Raw genomic sequence first — 20,520 nt, forward strand, 5'->3', positions numbered from 1 at the left:
AGCCCTGTTTTTTTTTTAGTGGAGAACAAGTTTAAGGAAATGTCTTTTTATCTGAAACTAACTTAAAACTGTAACCATAGGATAATTCTGAATCCATTTTTAGTCACTCATTCAACACAGTATTTACTAAGCCCTTCCAATGTGTCAGCTAATATTCTGGGCACTCAAAAATCAATAAAAGTTCTACTATTGGACCAGATAAACTAAAAATAAACTGCAATCTGTCTACATACAGAATCTTTTTTTTTTCCCCCCTAAAGAGAATTGTTACACCAAACTTTAATGTTTTTAAAATACCTTAAAAAAAATAATGGTCTTAAAAAAAGAAACACATTAAAAATAGGGCACCATTTCAACCGTAAAACATACGCCAACCTTCATGTAATTGTAGGGCCCACAGGATTGCAAAAGAACACTGAAGTCAACTCTCCTATCTCCAACCAGGGTTGTGCCAAAATCACCCTAAACACAAAAACTCTAATAAAAAACAGCAAGTAAACACTGTAGCAGGGAAGCATGCCTTAAAAAAATAACAGTAAAGTCATAACTGACTTTCCTGATCCCACTATAGGATTCTGAGCAAATGGCATTGGTGGTATGGTGGTGAGCAGAGTTGCCTTCCAGAACAGTGCACGTACGCTGTGAATGGACTAAGCATTTTTTCTTTTCAGGAAAAAAAGTTACATCCACAAACTACATATATTTCAAAGAATTGAGTAAAGAATTGAGCATGCTTTCTATTTATTAAAAAAAGCCATTGATTCCATTTCATATTATACTGTACCTCTAATTGCTTCATTCATGTGTGTGTTTGTGAGCTGAGTACATGAGCATTCTGAAAAATTCCTGAGCATCTTCCCTTCAAAACACCCCAAACCACCTTGCGCCCTTCAGCTCCAAGGGGCTTTTAATCTGATTGGTCAATTCTGGGAGGAATTACATTTCCTAAAGAGGAAGGTGCATTATTTCTCTTTTTGAAGAAATAGGTAAATGAATTTCAGTAAAACTTTTAGCATATTCCTTTCTTTTCTATTAAGTTTAATGCTTTTTTAGTGGAAAAATGTAAAATGGTCATCCCAAGGTGACTGAATCAGAAGTTCTATTTATTTTCTCCTTGATACTATTCTCTACGTCACTCTGTGTTGCGAGGCTGCCTAAGCTTCAAGGTCTAGAACGCCTGTACTAGTAGAGACTTCTACTCCTTTTGGTTCAAGTTTTGACCAGCTTTGGGGGAAAAGAAAAAAAGACACCATCCTCTTGGACAGCTCAGTACAGCCCTGCATTCCCACCCCATGTTGAAATTGAGAGCCACAGGCAACAAGGAAGGAAGGTTCTGTCTTCCTCTGCCATTGTCTCTTGCATACACAGGTCATGGGACTTGAGAGGGTGGGCTGGGTATGGTCCAAAGCTTTCATAGCCTGAGTGTCTTTCTGTGAATAAGAAAAAGGTCCGCCCGCTGGATCAGCTCCTACTGGCCCCCTGGGTGGGCATCCTGGCTCTGACACAGCTTCATCTACCCTGAGAGTGACCTGATGTGATCCAGGACGTTCCTGGATCCCTGAGCAAATACCATCAAATATCGACACCCATCCCAGGACCTCTTCCGTTTCTAAGGGTGACTTTCCCAGCATTCTGAATTGACTCTGGGGCTCCAAGAAGTGCTTGAGGGGTCACTGCAAAGGGAAATTATGAACACAGGGGAGCTGGTCTCCATTCCCCTCCCTCTGGCAGCTGTGTTTTCATCTACTTTTATGTGTTGAAGTTCACCTAAGATTGCTTTAGGAGAAAGCATTCTGCTGTTTTAGAAAGACTGTGAGAAATACTATTCCTAGTTTACCTCACACATGTACAAACTGCCTGCTGTAGGTCACAACTGACTTGTCTGCTCGATGCTAGAGGACAGCAGGGGGCATTTCAATGAGGGGGGAGGCGGGGAGGTGGCTGCTACCGCAACTGGTATCTTGGTTGCTCTTTGCCCGACAATATGGTTCCAATATAAGTAACTGAAAAGGCGGTCATCTTAACTGTGTTCCTATGTTGACAGTGACCATCATTTCAGGAACATACTCTTTCCGAATAAGGTGAACCTTGCTCATAGCAATCTCGCCTGTTTTGATCGTGGCCTGGCACCAATCTGAAGCCATTTACCTGATAGAAAGTCATGCGAACAGTTGAAAACAGTAGTTCCCGGCTGAATCCAAGAAAGGGGAATCTCTTCTGGCTTGGGTGAGCCCAAGACCACAATATCAGCCTCCTGTAGCTAGAAAGAAAAAAAGAAATACCACACGTGTTTTTAACTGTAGCATAAAGATGTGCCGATCAGCATCAAATGCCTTCCATGTAGCAGATGACAATCACAGTTTCAGATTGTCAGCTCCTCACTGATGTACTGACGGAATCACTTTACTAACAAACGAACTAAGTGCAAACTGAGCGTGATTATCATACCCTGGAAAGGAAGCTTGAAAAATTTCTTCCAGGTAGTCACTCCAGCATAGAAACTGCATGCTGAGTCGCTTAAGTCGTGTTCGACTCTTTGCAACCCCCTGGAGTATAGCCCACCAGGCTTCTTGGTCCATGGGATTCTCCAGGCATGAATACTGAAGTAGGCTGCCATTCATTTCTCTGGAGGATCTTCCTGACCCAGGGATCAAACCTGCGTCTCCCGCATTGCAAATGGATTCTTTCACCACTGAGCCGCCAGGGCAGCCCCAGCATAAATACTGTGTGTATTTTTAGCACCGTCACATTTTCACCACTAACTGGAATACTGAGAAAAAGGCTGAAGTCAAGGAAACTGCACCGCTGGGAGGAGGAGATGGTACTCGGCGCAGGGAGTATCGGAGTATCGGAGTACTCGGAGCAGCATCCTGACTTAGGACAGAGATAGAGCTGGTCTAGAAAAAAAAATCTCATTTTCCTTGAGGTCCTGGTTATAGTGTCTTGTCAAACTGCTTGGCTTTGTTTTGTTTTCTTAAAGAAAAAGGCTGGAATGCAACCCCTTCTACAAAAGACATGTCTGCCCTGTTTGTATTTTGATAACACAGCGCTGGAGGAACATGTCTGGTAGGACAGTTCTGAAGAAGGGTGAAACGTTAGCTCTGGCGTCAACAAAAGAATGACCACCTATTCCAGTACCAAGTAAGCACCTGATGACTTCAAACGGGATCCATATGTGGAAGGACTGAGTTGAAGAAGGAATCCCAGACCCGCGGGGAAAATAGTGACAATTAAGCATGTCAGATCTTAAATACATGAGGTGAGTGTTATTGCTGCTGCTGCTGCTGCTAAGTCACTTCAGTCGTGTCCGACTCTGTGCGACCCCATAGACGGCAGCCCACCAGGCTCCGCTGTCCCTGGGATTCTCTAGGCAAGAACACTGGAGTGGGTTGCCATTTCCTTCTCCAATGCATGAAAGTGAAAAGTGAAAGTGAAGTCGCTCAGTCGTGTCCGACCCTTAGCAACCCCATGGACTGCAGCCCACCAGGCTCCTCTGTCCATGGGAGTTTCCAGGCAAGAGTACTGGAGTGGGGTGCCATTGCCTTCTCCGGTGAGTGTCATTATGCCCATTTAATTGACAAGTAAACTGAGACTGAGGAGTTCAAGAATCTCAGTTGGATATCCCGTCTTCCCAGTGGCCCAGGCTTGGATTCTATACTGCTGAGGCAGAAAGAGGGAGACTGACTGCCCTCCACTTTCTAGTACTTGACAACCCTTCCATCATTGCTTTTGCCAGACTTCAACGCCCTGCAACTGATGGCAGACTCTTCAGAATCAAACAGACAGGAACTGAAGACAAAACACAAAAACACCCCCACTGCCACTGCCCTCACACATCCATCCAAAAGCCCAGGAAGTGAGCCGGCTGCAGGGGTCCTCTTCCGCTTTCAGCCTGGACATGCAGATTGCTGAGAGGTACAGGCAGGACCAGGCCAGTGTCCCAGTGCTTCAGTGCCCAAACAGTATTACAGACTTGGCTAAGGACTGTGTAACACTGGGCAAGAGGCTGCCTCAGCTAGAGTCTTAGGAATCTTGCAAGCAAAACAGCCAAGATCTAGAGCAGCTCTGAGCTCCCTTGATAAAGAAGCAGGGTGAAAATTTAAACGCACATCTTGTCAAGAGCCAACAAAGCCAATCCTTACAAATTAACATCCCAGAAACACTCGTCAATCCGATCATGCAAATCATGCTCATGCTTAGTTGCTCAGCTCTGTCTGACTCTTTGTGACCCCACTGACGGTAGCCCGCCAGACTCCTCTGTCCATGGGATTTTTCTGGCAAGAATACAGGAGAGGGTTGCCATTTCTTTCTCCAGGGGATCTTCCTGACCCAGGAGTTGAACCAGCATCTCCCGTCTCCTGCACTGTAGGCAGATTCTTTACTCACTGAGCCATCGGGGAAGCCCAATCACACAAAGAGGGCGCAGCAATTGACTGAGTACCATGAAGGAGCCCAAATGCTTTTCAGTTTTTAAGGTGCTCACTGTTTTTCAGCATTACCCTTTATTAAGGCACAGGAATGAGTCGGTATTAACCACATTCAAAAAGAGGTCCCTACTGGAAAAACCACAACAGTGTAAACACAAATTAAGAGGCTTACACTCAATATTATCAGCAAGGAGATCAAACCCATCAATCCTAAAAGAAATCAGTGCTCAATATTCATTGGAAGGACTGATGCTGAAGCTGAAGCTCCAATACTTTGGCCACCTGATGCAAAGAACTGACTCATTAGAAAAGACCCTGACGCTGGGAAAGATTGAAGGCAGGAGGAGAAGGAAACGACAGAGGATGAGATGGTTAGGTGGCATCACCGACTTGATGGACATGAGTTTGAGCAAGCTCTGGGAGTTGGTGATGGACAGGGAAGCCTCACGTTACAGTCCATGGGGTTGCAAAGAGTCATACATGACTGAGCCAGTGAACTGAACTGAGTGTGTTATGATCACATGGGTTCTCAACAGATGGAGCTGAAAAGTGGCTAGACTTCTAGGTGCTTTTATTTTTAGGGGAAAAATGTGTCCTTATGGAAAGAGGATTTTTAAATGTCTGATAAGAAAACATATGGGATCCCTAGGTGGAACTAGTGGTAAAGAATCTGCTTGCCAATGTAGGAGATACAAGAGACGCAGGTTTGATCCCTGGATCAGGAAGGTCCCCTGGAGTAGGAAATGACAACCTGCTCCAATATACTTGCCTGGAAAATTTCATGGACAAAGAAGCCTGGCAGGCTACAGTCCACAGGGCCGCAGAGAGTTGGACACAACTGAGTGACTAAGCAGCAGCAAGAAAATTGCTGCTGCTTGGATTTAATATTGAGTCCCTTTACCACTGCAGACAGTCAACCACAGTAAGACTCGAGAGTAATGCAAATTGTTTAACACCTGTTGTAAGTGATCAGCAGACAAGAAATGCCATTTCCACGTTCAACGGTGGCAAACACAGAACATGTTAAACTATCTACAGGAAAGGAGTTAATATGGACAAGACTGCAATGCTCATTTTGGAAAAAGCAAGGATCACAGGTTCACTCGAGTCCCCTAAGAGCGCTTAGTTTCCTACACGTGGTATCTTCGATACAACCTGTTCTTTTCATTACCTATAAATCTCAGAAATCTCATGCCGACCCCTTAACTGCATACCTAGACTCAACTCGAAAGTGGGCTGTGTGAATAAGCAACTGGAGGACAGTCAATCCCCAGAGAAAAGACAAAAATCTCCTCCCACAGTCATGATTGCAATGGAGATGCTAATTTTTTCTGGAAAGGAAAAGTGCTAGATGCTTAAATCAATAAATAAGCCACAGAGGCCCAGGCAAGGTTTTTTTAATGAGCTACAATTCAAGGAGAATTATCATCTCACTGGCTGTTTCTACTTTCTTCCTCCCTAATGGGAAGGACCTCGGCCAAAGCCTGGCTTGAAACTTTACTCATAACAAAATATTGCCTTCTCTGCTGAGGCCTGAGTGGAAGCAGCTTAGAGTATACCGCCCACTCCCCAGGCGGAAGACCAAATGTTAAAACAATCGCCAGACACAGATATGCAGGCATTTAGTGTGGACCACGTGGGAATGCTGGAGGGTTTAGATACCATGAAAACTATTTTTCTTGAAGTTTTTCTTTTCGGGGGGGGGTGGAAGTAGGGGTGAGAAGTCTCAGAATATGGAGGGGGAGATAGAGGACGGATAGGAGAGAGAGGACTCGCAATGTTAGGCTGCTACTGCTGAGTCGCTTCAGTCGTGTCCGACTCTGTGCGACCCCGTAGACGGCAGCCCACCAGGCTCTCCTGTCCTTGGGATTCTCCAGGCAAGAACACTGGAGTGGGTTGCCATTTCCTTCTCCAATGTTATAAGAAAACATCATAGTTTTGTACTCAGCAAAGGAAATGCATTTTTAAAATGGAAACTACAGGAAAGACAGCCACACATTCCTGGCCAGATGAGAGGAATTTATCTTCTGCTATCAACGATTTTATAAGGGCATATATGAACCTCAGGTATGGGGTTTGTATGCATACAGAAAGCTGGGATAGGTTTTAAAAGAAGAATCATGATTGAACTACCTGAGACCTAACAAACCTGCTTCTACATCCTTCAAATGTTATGGACAGAGTTCTGAAAACAAAGTTCAAAATGAAGAACATCACTTTTGAAAAAATCAGCTGGTGCTCTCTCCAGCCAACGACATGCTTCTGAATTTACACTGACTGGAGAGAATGAAAGAGACCCAGGATTCTTCAGTGAATGGACTCATTCACCTGCCATCTCCACTTGGGTAGTCCACTTGGGGCAGACACTGAGGTTGCTGAGCATCAGAAAATAAAGATCCCAGACTACAAGATATGAGAGCTAGGATCTTCCTGATGAAGGGACAGGACAAACCACTGAACTATAGAAAAGAAACACTCTATTTCTATGTATTTTGCCCATACAGTTGGTAAAATACTTAAAAAACCGGCGAATGTTTAACATCCGGCAGGCCGCATGCAATGGCCTGGCAGCTGTCACAGTTAAGCACAGGGTGGGGTCCCCAGGGAAGGAGGGGTCCCAGGGAGGGAGGGTGGGAGGTGATCTGGCCCTTGTTCTTTCACTTTCAATGAACTGGGACACTGTGGTTCATGCGAGCTGGTTGAGAGGCTTTATAGATCACACCATGTTCTGCACAAGAGCCTTCACAGTGCTCGGTGATGACAGTGGGTGTCTGTGAACTCTCAAGGGGCCTGGAGGCCCCGTGGCTGTCTCACGGCAAAGTCCTAACGAGAGTGAGGTGTTTTTCCTTTTTATGAAAAGCCACTTTCTTTCAATAAAGGCCGAATTCTTGAATTTGCTGGCCTTTTCTTGACAACAGATAAGCAGCTGCCAGGCTGGGCTACCCTGGCTGCCCTTGCTGCATCCACTGTGTTTCAGGACGATGATGCTGGAGGCTGGATTGAGAAGGGCTGGGGGAGCTGAGGGGGAAAGCATGGTACAAGCAGCAGGCAGAGGACACCTCTGTAGGAAGCTGGATGTCTGGAACCAAGAAAGGAAAGGAGGATGGGGAAGCAGGGTAGGATTCGCCAGCATCAGAGATGTAGTTAAAGGCTGAGGCTTGGATAAGATCTCCGAGGGAAAGAACGGGAAGAAAAAGGTGTCTAAGGCATCCCTCAGAACTCATCTTAAATGACAAAGGAAGAGGAAGAAATGACAGGATTCTGGCCATGTCTGGTCTTCCTGACCCAGGAGTCAGGGGAGGAGCACTGGGTTGTCTCAAGCAGCCTCAGGGGAAAGGGTGTTGTCGACCAGTTCCAAATGATGCCCAATGGCTAAGCAAGCCAAAAGCCATTAGGAACCTTTCAGTGACTTTATTATAGAAGTGGGCATAGGCAACCATGCTTGGGCAAAATCTGCCCTCTGAGTCCAGTGTGTTCCCTCCCTATGGAGATTTCACTGAGCCAGTGAGCAGTGGCGTGCTTGAGGGCTCAGTCATGTCCGACCCTTTGCAACCCCAGAGACTGTAGCCTGCCAGGCTCCTCTGTCCATCTGTCCATGGGATTTCCCTGGCAAGAACACTGTAGTGGGTTGCCATTTCCTCCTCCAGGGGATCTTCCTGACCCTCAGGTCAAACCCCAAAGGGTTAATAAATAAATAACCTTCCTTTTTCTCAAAAATTCATGTCTTACCTTATCATTTAACATACTTACTGTTCAATATATGAGAAGAGAGTATCAAAGACAGTCAGTTGTGTCCCAAATGATAGAAAAGACAGTTAATTCCTCTTCGAGTTTACTTGATTCTCACATAAATTACGATGGATGATAAAAGGAAAACGCAACCTCAAATCCAGTAATGGACATACTTTTTGAAGGATTCATCCAGAAAAATTCCCTTTCTCACACCCTAGGAAGAAATAAAACTAAAAAGCCTTACTCCTCAGCCTTACTTTTTAGTTTTATTTCTTCCTAGGGTGTGAGAAAGGGAATTTTTCTGGATGAATGTCAAAGTATGTCCATTACTGGATTTGAGGTTGCGTTTTCCTTTTATCATCCATCGTAATTTATGTGAGAATCAAGTAAACTTGAAGAGGGATTAACTGTCTTTTCTATCATTTGGGACACAAAAAAGTAAGGCTGAGAAAGAGAGAGCGTGTGCTCACAGCTGTGTGTGTGTATTTGTGATGAGAGATAATCTGATATGATAGAGACACAGAAGCATAGCACAAAAATGTGTAAGAGCTCAAGTTATGGTTCCCAGATCCACAGGAAGTGAGCCTCGCTTCAGAGGCAGAAGAGCCTTGTGATCTATGCTTATTCTGCGTTGTTAATGCGAACTGACAGTGGGTAATTCAGCACTGCATTTCCTGCCACACTTGCGCTTTCTGATTCTGAACCTTGGGATGCACATTAACAGATTCCTGCATGCCACTTCCCTGGAGTAACTCTCTGGCCTCAGCTGCCTCCTCTGAGAAGTGAAGAAACTGCACTTAGAGAGGAACTGAGGTGCAGAGGGAAGAGCCAGCAGGGGGCGTTTTCAAGACCTGGATTCAAGTCCAGGCTGTGCTCTTGTCATCGATGACCAGGGTCAAGGCACTGCACATAACACCTTATTTTCAGGGTGTGACGCTAATAAGAAAATACATGAAAAGGCTTTGAAAAATGAAATCTGTACACAAACATAAGGCGTTCTATCATTACAGACTAACTGCGTGCGTGTGTGCTAAGTCGCTTCAGTTGTGTCCGACTCTGCGACTCTATGGACTGCGGCCTTTGGGGCTCCTCTGTCCATGGGATTCTCCAGGCAAGAACACTGGAGTGGGTTGCCATGTCCTCCTCCAGGGGATCTTCCCAACCCAGGGATCGAACCCAAGTCTCTTAAATCTCCTGCATTGGCAGTTGGGTTCTTTACCACTAGGGTCACTTGGGAAGATTCATAGACTATGCAAAGACCTACCCACTGGAGTATTCTAATTCTACACCCTTAGGAAGCATTTATGCTGGAAGAGTGAAAGATGGAGCCAGGCTCTGCTGATGGTGTCGACAGGCAAGCAAGGATGATCCACAGGCAGACACGAGGTGATGCCACTGGCCTGTTCCCTGCAGAGACACAGCCTGGAGCCCTTGTCCTTTTATGCAACACATGCCTTGAACCATCTGAGACTTAACAAGCCCCCTCCGGATCTTATGCCAAGTTTCAATAGATTCTCTCACTGATCCTTTTCTCAACACTGCTAAATATAAATGGCCTAATTTGGGGGCTTTTCAAAAGTTCTGTTCACCGTCTTCTCTGGTGTTAATAAGTAACGCAATGATCAGGCAGAAGCAAGAGTGAGAAGAAAGGGAGCTGACATCCAAAGGTGTTTTTCAATCCATTAATAGTGAAAATAGAAATTCAGGGGCCTACACTATCTAGGACACTTCATCACACGTTACTCAACAGCCTCAGTATTTACTTGGCACAAGATCTGTGGCACCCTGGGGTCAGTGGTATCTCCTCCACTCACCCATTACACAGGGCTAGGGTCAGGGGAGGGACTCACATCAATAAGGCTGGAGTGTGAATCCATACACCTGACCAGGGTGGCCCCACCCTCCCCTCTTGAAAAGGTAGACACATCCCTCCTGAGTGGGATGCCTGCAAGAGTGAGCCTGCAAGGGTGGTGACAAGCTTAAAGCTCAAGGAAGAAATGGCTTCTTTTTCTTAGGAAGCTATCTGTGGGATGAGTAAGAGTGGGGATAAAAAAATGTTGAACCCAACCCAAGTCAAATGTCTTGGACCTTGGTCCCTCTGATGTTCCCCAGCCCAAGCTGTTGGATACTTTGGGGTTTCAAAGATTATCAGACATTAGGAAATTTCTCTGGTGGTCCAGTGGTTAAGACTCTATACTTCCAAAGCAGAGGGCACATGTACGTCCAAAGCAGAGGGCACACAGGTCTGATTGTTGGTTGGGAAATGAAGTTCCCTTATGCTGTGGAGTATTTAAATAAATATTAAACTTGGAAGGTCCTTTTAAAGATTGGATTTTGGGACTATCTGGAATAAGAGCTGACATGAGATAATGACTAAAAATACTGGTTGTACTGCCACTGCTAATGATTTAAAATTATATATATATTTGCTCAGTCTCTTTACTTCTCTGAGCCTCGGTTTCCTATCTGTGATATGGGAAGAGTGTGAGTCCAGCCTCATAGGACGGCTGCAGAATCAACAAGGTAACATGAGTGAAGGACAATCCTGGTTCACTATAACCCCTAACTCAATGATTATTCCATGTCCTTACTGCCATTACCATATGTTACTGGTTTAAAGTGCTGGAAGAAAAAAAGATCTGTCAATTGAGAATTCTATATCCAGCAAACCTGAACTTCAGGAAAAAAAAAAAAAGAGGGGGACTTCCCTGGTGATCCAGTGGTTATAAGTCCACCACAGGGAGCAGGGGTTCCATTTCTGGTTGGGGAATTAAGATCCCACATGCCATGCAGAGTAGCCAAAAAAAGAGGGAAAATTTAATACATTTGTATATTAAAAACAGTAGAAGGAGTTCATTGCCATTAGACCTGCTCTACAAGAAGTAGAAAGACACTAGTTAGTTAACTCTGAGCTGTGTGAGGAAATACAGATTTCCAGAAAAGTCAGTATTCTTGTATTTTTGGTTTGAAACAACAGTTGTAATTTCCCAACTGATTTAAGACAAATGTATTAAAAGTTGTATTAAAAAAAAAAAGTATAGAAAAAAGAAAAAGCACTCATGTAAATGGCTAATCTAGTCCAGTTAAAAAGCTAACATTTCCCCACCAATCTTGGGAAAAGAGTATTTTTACAAGCTCTCCTATGTATAATACACATATATTTAGAATTTCCCAATTCACTTTTTAAAGCCTTTTGTAAGGCATGCAATGTACTGAATTCAAAGTGGAAAATGACTCTGATAATTTAACTTTGGCTCAAAAAGCTTGGCCTACTTTGATCCTTCAAGTGTGAAAGACCTATGTCTTTTCCTTTACTGTTAGTGCTAGTTTTGACAATCTCTGTGCTCAGAAGGAGAAACAAGATCCTCTGAGAAAAACAAAGTAAAACGGTTCTCTTCTTTCTGGGTTATTTCTTATACACGCAGCTGGGACTGACCCGATTCATTGCAGCTGGAGGCCATTTTGCCATCCTCCTCCAGCTGTGTCAAAAGAAGCTTTTCAGCCAGTGGAGCGTATGGGGGTGTGTGTGTGTGTGTGTGTGTGTGTGTGTGTTTGTGTGTAGGGTGGAGAGCACAGCCCTGAGGTGCCAGCCAGCCTCCCTATCCTGGAGAGAGGAACCACTTTGCCTCACAAATACTCAATACAGAACATTTCCTCTGGCGTCAGGGTGAACTCCCTGGGGTGAGAAAGAGGACATCTCTCAATGTAGGCCAATTCTCACTGGGCAGATGGCTGTCCCCTCCTACATCAGGGTGTCATCCCACTCCAGGGTCCTGAGGAGCTGAGTAAAGGGCCTACATCTGGGTGCAGGAAGGAGGGCAACTCCTTAGCTCAAACCAAAAATTTCATACCCAATGCTTTAGCTTACCAACAGCTGATGCTTTATAGAGTGTGGCTAATCTGGACCAATGCCCAGACATTCCTCTCCTCCCACCATGTAAATGCAGAATGCATCTCAAAGCCCAAGAGTGATGCTCCAGAACGAAGTAGAAAACTTATTCTTAATTGTCAATGATACACTCAGAAAGGCATAAACTATAGCTTCCAAATACAGAAGTCCACTCTGTTTTGTGTAATGCTCTAAAAAGGCAAATCTCAATCCCTCACATTCTGGGTCCACAAAAGTTTTATATGTAATCAGTATGCAAAGCAAGGAGATCAAACCCATCAATCTTAAAGGAAATCAACCCTGAATATTCACTGGAATGACTGATGCTGAAACTGAAGTTCCAATACTCTGGCCACCTGATGCGAAGAGCTGATTCACTGAAAAACACCCTGATGCTGGGAAAGATGGAGGGCAAGAGGAGAAGGGGACAACAGGGGATGAGATGGTTGGATGGCATCACTGACTCAATGGACATGAGTTTGAGCAAACTAGGAGATGTGAAGGGTAGGGAAGCCTGGTGTGCTACAGTCCATGGGGTTGTAGAGTCAGACACAACTGAGAGACTGAACAACAACAATATTCAAAGACTATCCTTAGATTGTTAGGTTGTTGATAGAGATGAAATCCATTTCTATTTAACTAACTTGATGTAAATATCCCTCAAAATTGCAGGAAGGAATACTATTCCTAGAAAGAGAGATTGGTAAACCAGGAATTCCCAGGAGATGTGACCTGATGTGAAGTGGCTTCTGAGGGGACACAGGCATCAGGGAAGGAAGAGGTCCATAGCCACGGAGTTGAGGACCAGATGGTGGGACTGGACTGGCCAAAGCTGGACACACTCTCTCGGGGACACTTTCTCTTAGTTTTGTTTTTGATTTGGTTTCCTCGGCCTCCACGTATTGTTGGGAGACCTCACAGGCAGACTGACTCTCTCCTTATACCCAGCCGTACATTGGAAACATGTGTGCTAGGCTTCAAATAAGGAACCCAGGTCCTACATGTTATTACCTCCTTACAAGCGATTGACCCACTGGCCTTTCCATTTCCACATCAAGGATCAACTGCACATCTGTATGGTGAAACTTGCCAGTGTCCTTCCTGACTCACCATCCGCCGCAGCCAAGCTATTACTGGGGATGTTAACAGGTGCCAAGTCCTGCGCTAAGCAAACCAACAGGATCACTGAATTCTCACAGCAGCCCCAAGAGGACGGGAGTATTAAGATCCCCATTCTACACATGAGGAGACAGGCTCAGAGAAGTTAAACAACAACAAAGTCTTGAATCCAGAGCTGTTTGCACCAAGGCCTGTTGTACTGCTTCCCGAGAACACAAACGTCATCCCAAGCGTTCCAAAGACAGTTCCTACTGGTTGCAGCAGTAGCAGCTTCGAGGTCATCCCAAATTTGGAAGGCTACATGTAGTTTCAGAGGTGGTATACAGGGCTCCAGTGTTACACTCACCACCTTATCCCTCAAACCCTCACCCCTCTGGTTCTTGAAATGCCCCACCAGATGGCCAACAGGGCGTCCTGTCCCATGTCAGGTACAAACAGGCAGGAAAGAATTGCTTTTCAAAGATAATATCGTGTGACCTCACAGCTATACTCCTTTGCTTGTTCATTTCTCCCCCTGATACTTGTCATTGTTCATAATGAGAAGTTAAATATGCTATCATCTTAAAATGTACTTACAATGCATTATAATCTTAAAATACATTGTTGATGGCATTAGAAAACAAATACCAATCTACTGTAAAACGTATACTTTCAGTGTTTTTCAGTGAAGGCTTTCGAGGTGTGCGATAAGGGTGGACACAGCCTGCCCCATTCAGGTCTCCCAGCACTAATTTGTGTTTGGATATTCTTTGCACCATTTTCAGTTGCTATCACCATGCTCTGCAGAGGACCCAATGATCCTCTGAAACCAGGCCCAGCAATGGTCTGTGTTTTAGAAATAAAATATAGGAATGAAGTAAAATAAAAGTCGCTCAGTTGTGTCTGACTCTTTGCTACCCCGTGGACTGTAGCCTGCCAGGCTCCTCTGTCCACAGAATCCTCCAGGCCAGAATACTGGAGTGGGTAGCCATTCCCTTTTCCAGGGGATCCTCCCAACCTAGGGATGGAACCCAGGTCTCCCTCATTGCAGGTGGATTCTTTGCATCTGAGCCACCAGGGGAGTCCAAAATATAGGAAGAGTGAAAAGTTAGATGTCAGACAGAAGCATGGAGGTATACCAGCAGGAGGCGAGTGGCAAGTGCATGCTAGCTGCTAGCACAAAGAAAGGAAAGAAACAGCCTTTATTCCGAGGTGGGAGGGGAGCCTGCTGTGTGTAAGTGGACCGTGTGCAGGGGGTCAAACAAAGTTTAAGGACAATGATGGGAAAGCTCAGCAGTGGTCACAGGACTGGAAAACGTCAGTTTTCATTGCAATCCCAAAGAAAGGCAATGCCAAAGAATGTTCAAACTACAGTGCAACTGTGCTCATTTCACATGCTAGCAAGGTAACGCTCAAAATCCTTCAAGCTAGGCTTCAGCAGCACATGAACCAAGAACTACTAGATGTAGAAGCTGGATTTAGAAAAGTCAGAGGAAGCTTTGCTGCTGCTGCTGCTGCTAAGTCACTTCAGTCGTGTCCGACTCTGTGAGATCAAACCGCCAACGTCCACTGGATCACAGAAAAAGCAAGACAATGCCAGCAAAACCTCTATTTCTGCTTCACTGACTATGCTAAAGCCTTTGACTGTGTGGATCACAACTAACTGTGGAAAATTCCTCAAAAGATGGGAATACCAGGCCACTTACCTGCCTCCTGAGAAACCTATATGCAGGTCAAAAAGCAATGGTTAGAAGCAGACGTGGAACAACGGACTGGTTCAAAACTGTGAACCGAGTACATCGAGGCTGTGTATTGTCACCCTGCTTATTTAACGTCTATGCACAGTACATCATGCAAAATGCCGTGCTGGATGAATCACAAGCTGGAATCAAGACAGCCAGGAGAAATAACAATCTCAGATATGCAGATGATACCACCCTAACGGTAGAAAGTGAAGAGGAACTAAAGAGCCTCTTGACGAGGAGAGTGAAAAAGCTAGCTGAGAACTCAGCGTTCAAAAACCTAAGATCATGGCATCCAGTCACATCACTTCATGGCATATAGAAAGGGAAAAAGTGGAAACAGTGGCAGAGTTTATTTTCTTGGCTCCAAAGGCACTGCGGACGGTTAACTGCAGCCATGAAAATAAAAGACGCTTGCTCCTCAGAATAAAAGCTATGATAAACTTAGAGTATTAAAAAGCAGAGACATTACTTTGTCAACAAAGGTCTGTATAGTTAAAGTTACGGTTTTTCCAGTAGTCATATATGGCTATGACAGTTGGACCATAAAGAAGGCTGAGCACCAAAGAATGTGTTGAACTGTGGTGCTGGAGAAGACTCTTGAGAGTCCCTTGGACTGCAAGGAGATAGAACCAGTCCATCCTAAAGGACATCAACCCTTAATATTCATTGGAAGGACTGATGCTGAAGCTGAAGCTCCAATACTTTGGCCACCTGATATGAAGAAATGACTCACTAGAAAAGACCCTGATGCTGGGAACAATTAAGGGCAAAAGAAGTGGGTGACAGAGGATGAGACAGTTGGATGGCATCACCGACTCAGTGGATATGAGTTTGAGCAATCTCCATGATATAGGGAAGCCTGGCTTGCTATAGTACATGGGGTTGCAAAGAGTCAGACAAGACTTACCGACTAAACAAAAACAATGAAAAGCCTGGAATCTTTCTTGCCATATTTTTGGCTCTAAAGTCGAAGCAATAAAAGCAATGAAAGTTGCCAGTCTCTAAGATTCACAGTGGTACTGCTATAAGTACCAAGGACTTAAGGAAAAAAAAAGTGCGTGCAATGTCAGCTTTTAAAGAGAACCTCCATAGATACAGGAAAATCAGAATGTTACCCAATTTCTAGATTCTCAAGAGAGTAAAGCCAATCATGGTTCTCAAAGTTAGAATGAGCTTTATCCAAATAGTAAAGGTGATTTATTTCAATAATAAAAAAGTACTTTGAAAGATATCTTTGTTTTTCCAAAATATAGATACAACTAGCAAAACTATCTTGACAGCTGTGAAAACACTGAATTGCCAATGAAGGCATTTTTCTCTTTTTCGTCACAGCTGTTCAGTTCAGGGCAAGTTTACTGTCCTCTTCCACTAAGCGTCCCAACCCAAAACTCTGGGCTTTTAAAGTACAAAACACTGTCCCTGCATTTTCTTGAATAGCCTGCCACCATGAGGCGACCACTGAAAAATCACATAGTAATTGCAAGATCATGTTCCCGGACTGTTTTCAAACAAGAAAGAACAAGGTGTATCAGATCCACTTGCCATTCAAACATTACAACTCTCAGTCCAGATGCCTTGGTCCCCAGGACAGGACTACAACTTGCTAGTCTCCATCCTCACATTGCAAAGTGAGGAACATGTATTTTCAGATTTTGGTAATTTATTGCGCTTTGCTAAGTCACTTCAGTCATGTCTGACTCTGTGCGACCCCACAGACGGCAGCCCACCAGGCTCCGCAGTCCCTGGGATTCTCCAGGCAGGAACACTGGAGTGGGTTGCCATTTCCTTCTCCAATGCATGAAAGTGAACAGTGAAAGTGAAGTCTCTCAGTTGTGTCTGACCCTCAGCGACCCCATGGACGGCAGTCTACCAGGCTCTTCCGTCCATGGGATTTTCCAGGCAAGAGTACTGGAGTGGGGTGCCATTGCCTTCTCCGTTATTGTGCTTAATGCACTTTTAATGTAAATTCACTTCCCTTTACATTTGTGGAATTCAGTCAGTTTTTGAAATTAAAAACTTTATGAAACTATTTCAGACAGTAAATTGTAAAAGAATTACAATTCACCTGGACACCCTGCCCGTCACCCGGTTTAAGAAAAGGTATGACCAACACAAGCGAAGGTCCCCTAGTGTCTTCTCCATCTACATCCACGTTTGTCCCATCATGGTTTTCCAGAATTGGTTCAGTTTCTGCTCATTTCCTTATTCTTTTCCTTTATATGTATGCAGCTAAAAAGGTATACATGGTATTGACTTTAAATCTTCTACAAATGGGGTTAGATGAAATACATCCTTCTGCAACTTGCCTTATTCCAATGAATAATTTTTAAAAATTCTTTATTGATATTTATAGCTCTATGCTTCTTCAAAATTGTCTTGTTTTTGTCCTGATCTCCCATGTAAATTTTAGAATCAATTTGGCAAATTCTACACAATAATATTATGTCAGGATTTTGATTCAAATGTAGAGATTAATTTGGGAGAGAATCAGTATCAATATCCTTAAGAGAGTGAGTCTTCTAATCCATGAAATGGTATCTCTGCTTTTAACTGGGTCTTCTTAATGGCATTTATAAAAATTATACAATTTCTTTCAAAAGGTCAGAAATAACCTTTGTTAAATATATTCCTGCTGCTGCTAAGTCACTTCAGTCATGTCTGACTCTGTGCGACCCCATAGACGGCAGCCCACCAGGCTCCCCTGTCCCTGGGATTCTCCAGGCAAGAACACTGGAGTGGGTTGCCATTTCCTTCTCCAATGCATGAAAGTGAAGAGTGAAAGTGAAGTTGCTCAGTTGTGTCCGACTCGTAGTGACCCCATGGACTGCAGCCCACCAGGCTCCTCTGTCCATGGGATTTTCCAGGCAAGAGTACTGGAGTGGGGTGCCATTGCCTTCTCCAAATATATTCCTAGGTACCTTATATTCTCATTGTTATCATATGTTGTATTCTTTAAAAATTAATTTTATAACTGTGGGTGGTAGTGTTTAGAAATGCAATTAGCTTTTGCCTAGCGATCTTATATCCAAGAACCCAGATGAACTCTTAGTAATTCTGATATCTGTGTTTTTTGTGTGTGTGAAGTAATTCTGATATCTTGATAGAGTCTTCTGTACTTTTTACATAAGTTTACTACTCAGGATTGATGACATTTTGTATTTTCCTTTCCCATCATCATTTTCTTTTTTCATATTACTGCATTGTCTAGGAATTCCCACACAATGCCAATTAGGAGTACTGATAACAGGCACCTTTGTCTTTCCTAATTAAAAAAAAAATGTTTCTAGGGAATTCTCTGGTGGTTCAGTTGTTAAGACTTGGTGCTTTCACTGCTGGTTTTGATCTCTGGTCAGAGAACTAAGAACTATTAATAAGAAGAAGCTGTGCAGTGCAGTCCCCCCAAAAAGTTTTTCATATTTTACTGTTAAAATATCATTTATGATATTTTCACTCTGTTTTTATAGACATTTTATCTGATTAAGGAATTTCTTTAAACTCCTAGTCTAAGATGACTTTTTAGAAAAATCTCATAATGAATATTAGAATTTATCTAATAACTTTTCTGTGTCTACTATGGTGAAAGTATAGATTTTAATCTGATAATGTAATGAATTACATTAATACATTTTGATAGATATTAACCCTCTTTACAATCTCATGATAACCTCAACCTGGATTTTATTTTCTATTTTGCTAGTGGTAATTTCATCTATGTTCACAGGTGAAATTGGCCTGCAATTGTCCATTAGCATCTTGTCACTGTCTGCATTGGGAACTCATGAGTTACAAAATGTTCTGTCTTCTCCTGTCTTTTTTGACTGTGGTAGCTCATTTATAAAACTATTGTCTTTTTGTCTGCTTGTTTGATTTTTGTCTGCTAGACTGATTCTGGAGAAGGCAATGGCACCCCACTCCAGTACTCTTGCCTGAAAAATCCCATGGATGGAGGAGCCTGGTGGGCTGCTGTTTATGGGGTCGCACAGAGTCGGACACGACGGAAGTGACTTAGCAGCAGCAGCAGCAGCAGACTGATTCAATGTCTTCAACGTTATATACTATTCAATTTTATGTGAATCCATTTTTACAAGTTTTCAGATTTATCAGCATAAAGTTGCCCATACTCACCTTTTTAAAAAAATAGTTTTTGCTTCTGTGTTTATGTATCTTTGTTCATTCCTAGCATTGCTGGTATTCTCTTTTCCTCTCAATCCTTTTGGCTACTGATGTGTCTATATTACTAGACTTTTCCAAGAACTGATTTTGGCTTTGCAATAGAAATCTCTGTTCTTTGCTTTCATCCTTTGAGATTTTTCTGCTGTTCTTTCTGTAATCTCTTAACGCTTGGTCTGTGCATTTCCAGGGCTCCTTCTCTAATATAAGCATTTGAAGATACGTTTCCAGCATGAAAGATGCTTACCTTGCCTTGAAGCTGAGGTGTTTTCCACTGGGAGCTCATTGTCATGGACCCTTTTCTCTGGAACAGACATTGTAGGGTGGCTTCCAAAGACCCATGGGCTCCTATTACCAAGATCTTCTTTCCATCTAAGCTGACACCTACCCACCAAATGAAAATTCAGTATTATAATCAAAACATCAATGCCTTTGTCCCATTCAGCTTTAATGCAAGGGGGAAAAAAGCCTTTAAAGTAGGATTTACTGGTGGGTGTTAAGGAGGGGACAGTGTCTGGGCTCTCAGGAGCACAGGGCCCAATATTTGTCCAGCGGGCTGGGAATAGGGACATATTCAACCCCATAGCTCTCTGGGACAAGCTGCTTTTCCACCAAATTTTTAATTTCATCCACATTAAACTTAGTAAATCCCCACTTCTGTGGATCTTCCAGCAGCCAGAAAACTTGAACTTCACCTGCTCCGTGTTCTGCAGCTTGGTGCAGATGGACATTATGACCTGCCCAATGTGGACTCTGGCCATTGCACCCTGGCGCTTTCCAAAGGCACGATGCACACCTGTCTGGAGCCTAGACTGGGGACAGCATGCCAGACACGAATGTCCCCTGGAAAGGGCTGTCTCCAAATGGCAACTCACTCCAGTATTCTTACCTGGAGAATTCTATGGACAGAGGAGCCCGGCAGGCTACAGTCCACAGGGTCACAAAGAGTCAGACATGACTGAGTGACTGACACTTTCACTTCAAGTTCCCTTAGGGCAACCCATGCAGGCAACAGGCTTCATACACTACCCAGGAGTCTGCTGTTTGCAGCCACTGCACACCAGCACTCCCCAGCGAAAATAGCACCATCAGCTTAATTGGCTGCAAAAAAATAGCCTTTTAAAACTTGGCCCTCTGGGCACCAGACTTACAATGACTATAAGCCGTAATTTATTCTTTCTGTGCAAATTTTATGGTGGGGTGATGCAGAATCATCATCCTAATTATTCATATGATGGAAAGACACTGTCTATTCGGATTATCTCAGAGATTTGAGGTTAATGACTACTGTCCTAAAGGTGTATCTTGAAAGTTAGTCTTCTAACAAAGCTTTGGTATATATTCTAGAATTTTTGTTTACTCATTGCACGTTTGGGTATAGGGGAGGGACACTGGTCTCTTTTTCACTCAAGCTAGTGCAAAGAAAAATTAAGTTTATTAAATTTTTATGTATTCAGTT

At 43.6% G+C, this 20,520-nt stretch overlaps 1 protein-coding gene and 1 non-coding gene across 4 annotated transcripts in view; both read right to left on the reverse strand.

Annotated features, from left to right (window-relative positions):
• The window catches only part of MTHFD1L (methylenetetrahydrofolate dehydrogenase (NADP+ dependent) 1 like), a 181,164-nt gene that overhangs the window by 146,848 nt on the left and 13,796 nt on the right, over window positions 1-20,520 (reverse strand). For all 3 annotated transcript variants that reach the window (XM_006080210.4, XM_025294367.3, XM_045161908.1), the window contains exons 7-8: window positions 19,309-19,445; window positions 2,149-2,260 (exon numbers count right to left, since the gene is read on the reverse strand). In XM_006080210.4, the coding sequence (XP_006080272.3) occupies window positions 2,149-2,260; window positions 19,309-19,445 (249 nt within the window). The remainder of the gene's footprint in view (window positions 1-2,148; window positions 2,261-19,308; window positions 19,446-20,520) is intronic.
• LOC112587706 lies at window positions 20,034-20,168 on the reverse strand. The gene has a single exon (XR_003112197.3). It is a non-coding gene; the product is annotated as a small nucleolar RNA SNORA70 (small nucleolar RNA).

This window comes from Bubalus bubalis, chromosome 10, assembly GCF_019923935.1.
Source record: "Bubalus bubalis isolate 160015118507 breed Murrah chromosome 10, NDDB_SH_1, whole genome shotgun sequence".
Taxonomy (NCBI): Eukaryota; Metazoa; Chordata; class Mammalia; order Artiodactyla; family Bovidae; genus Bubalus; species Bubalus bubalis.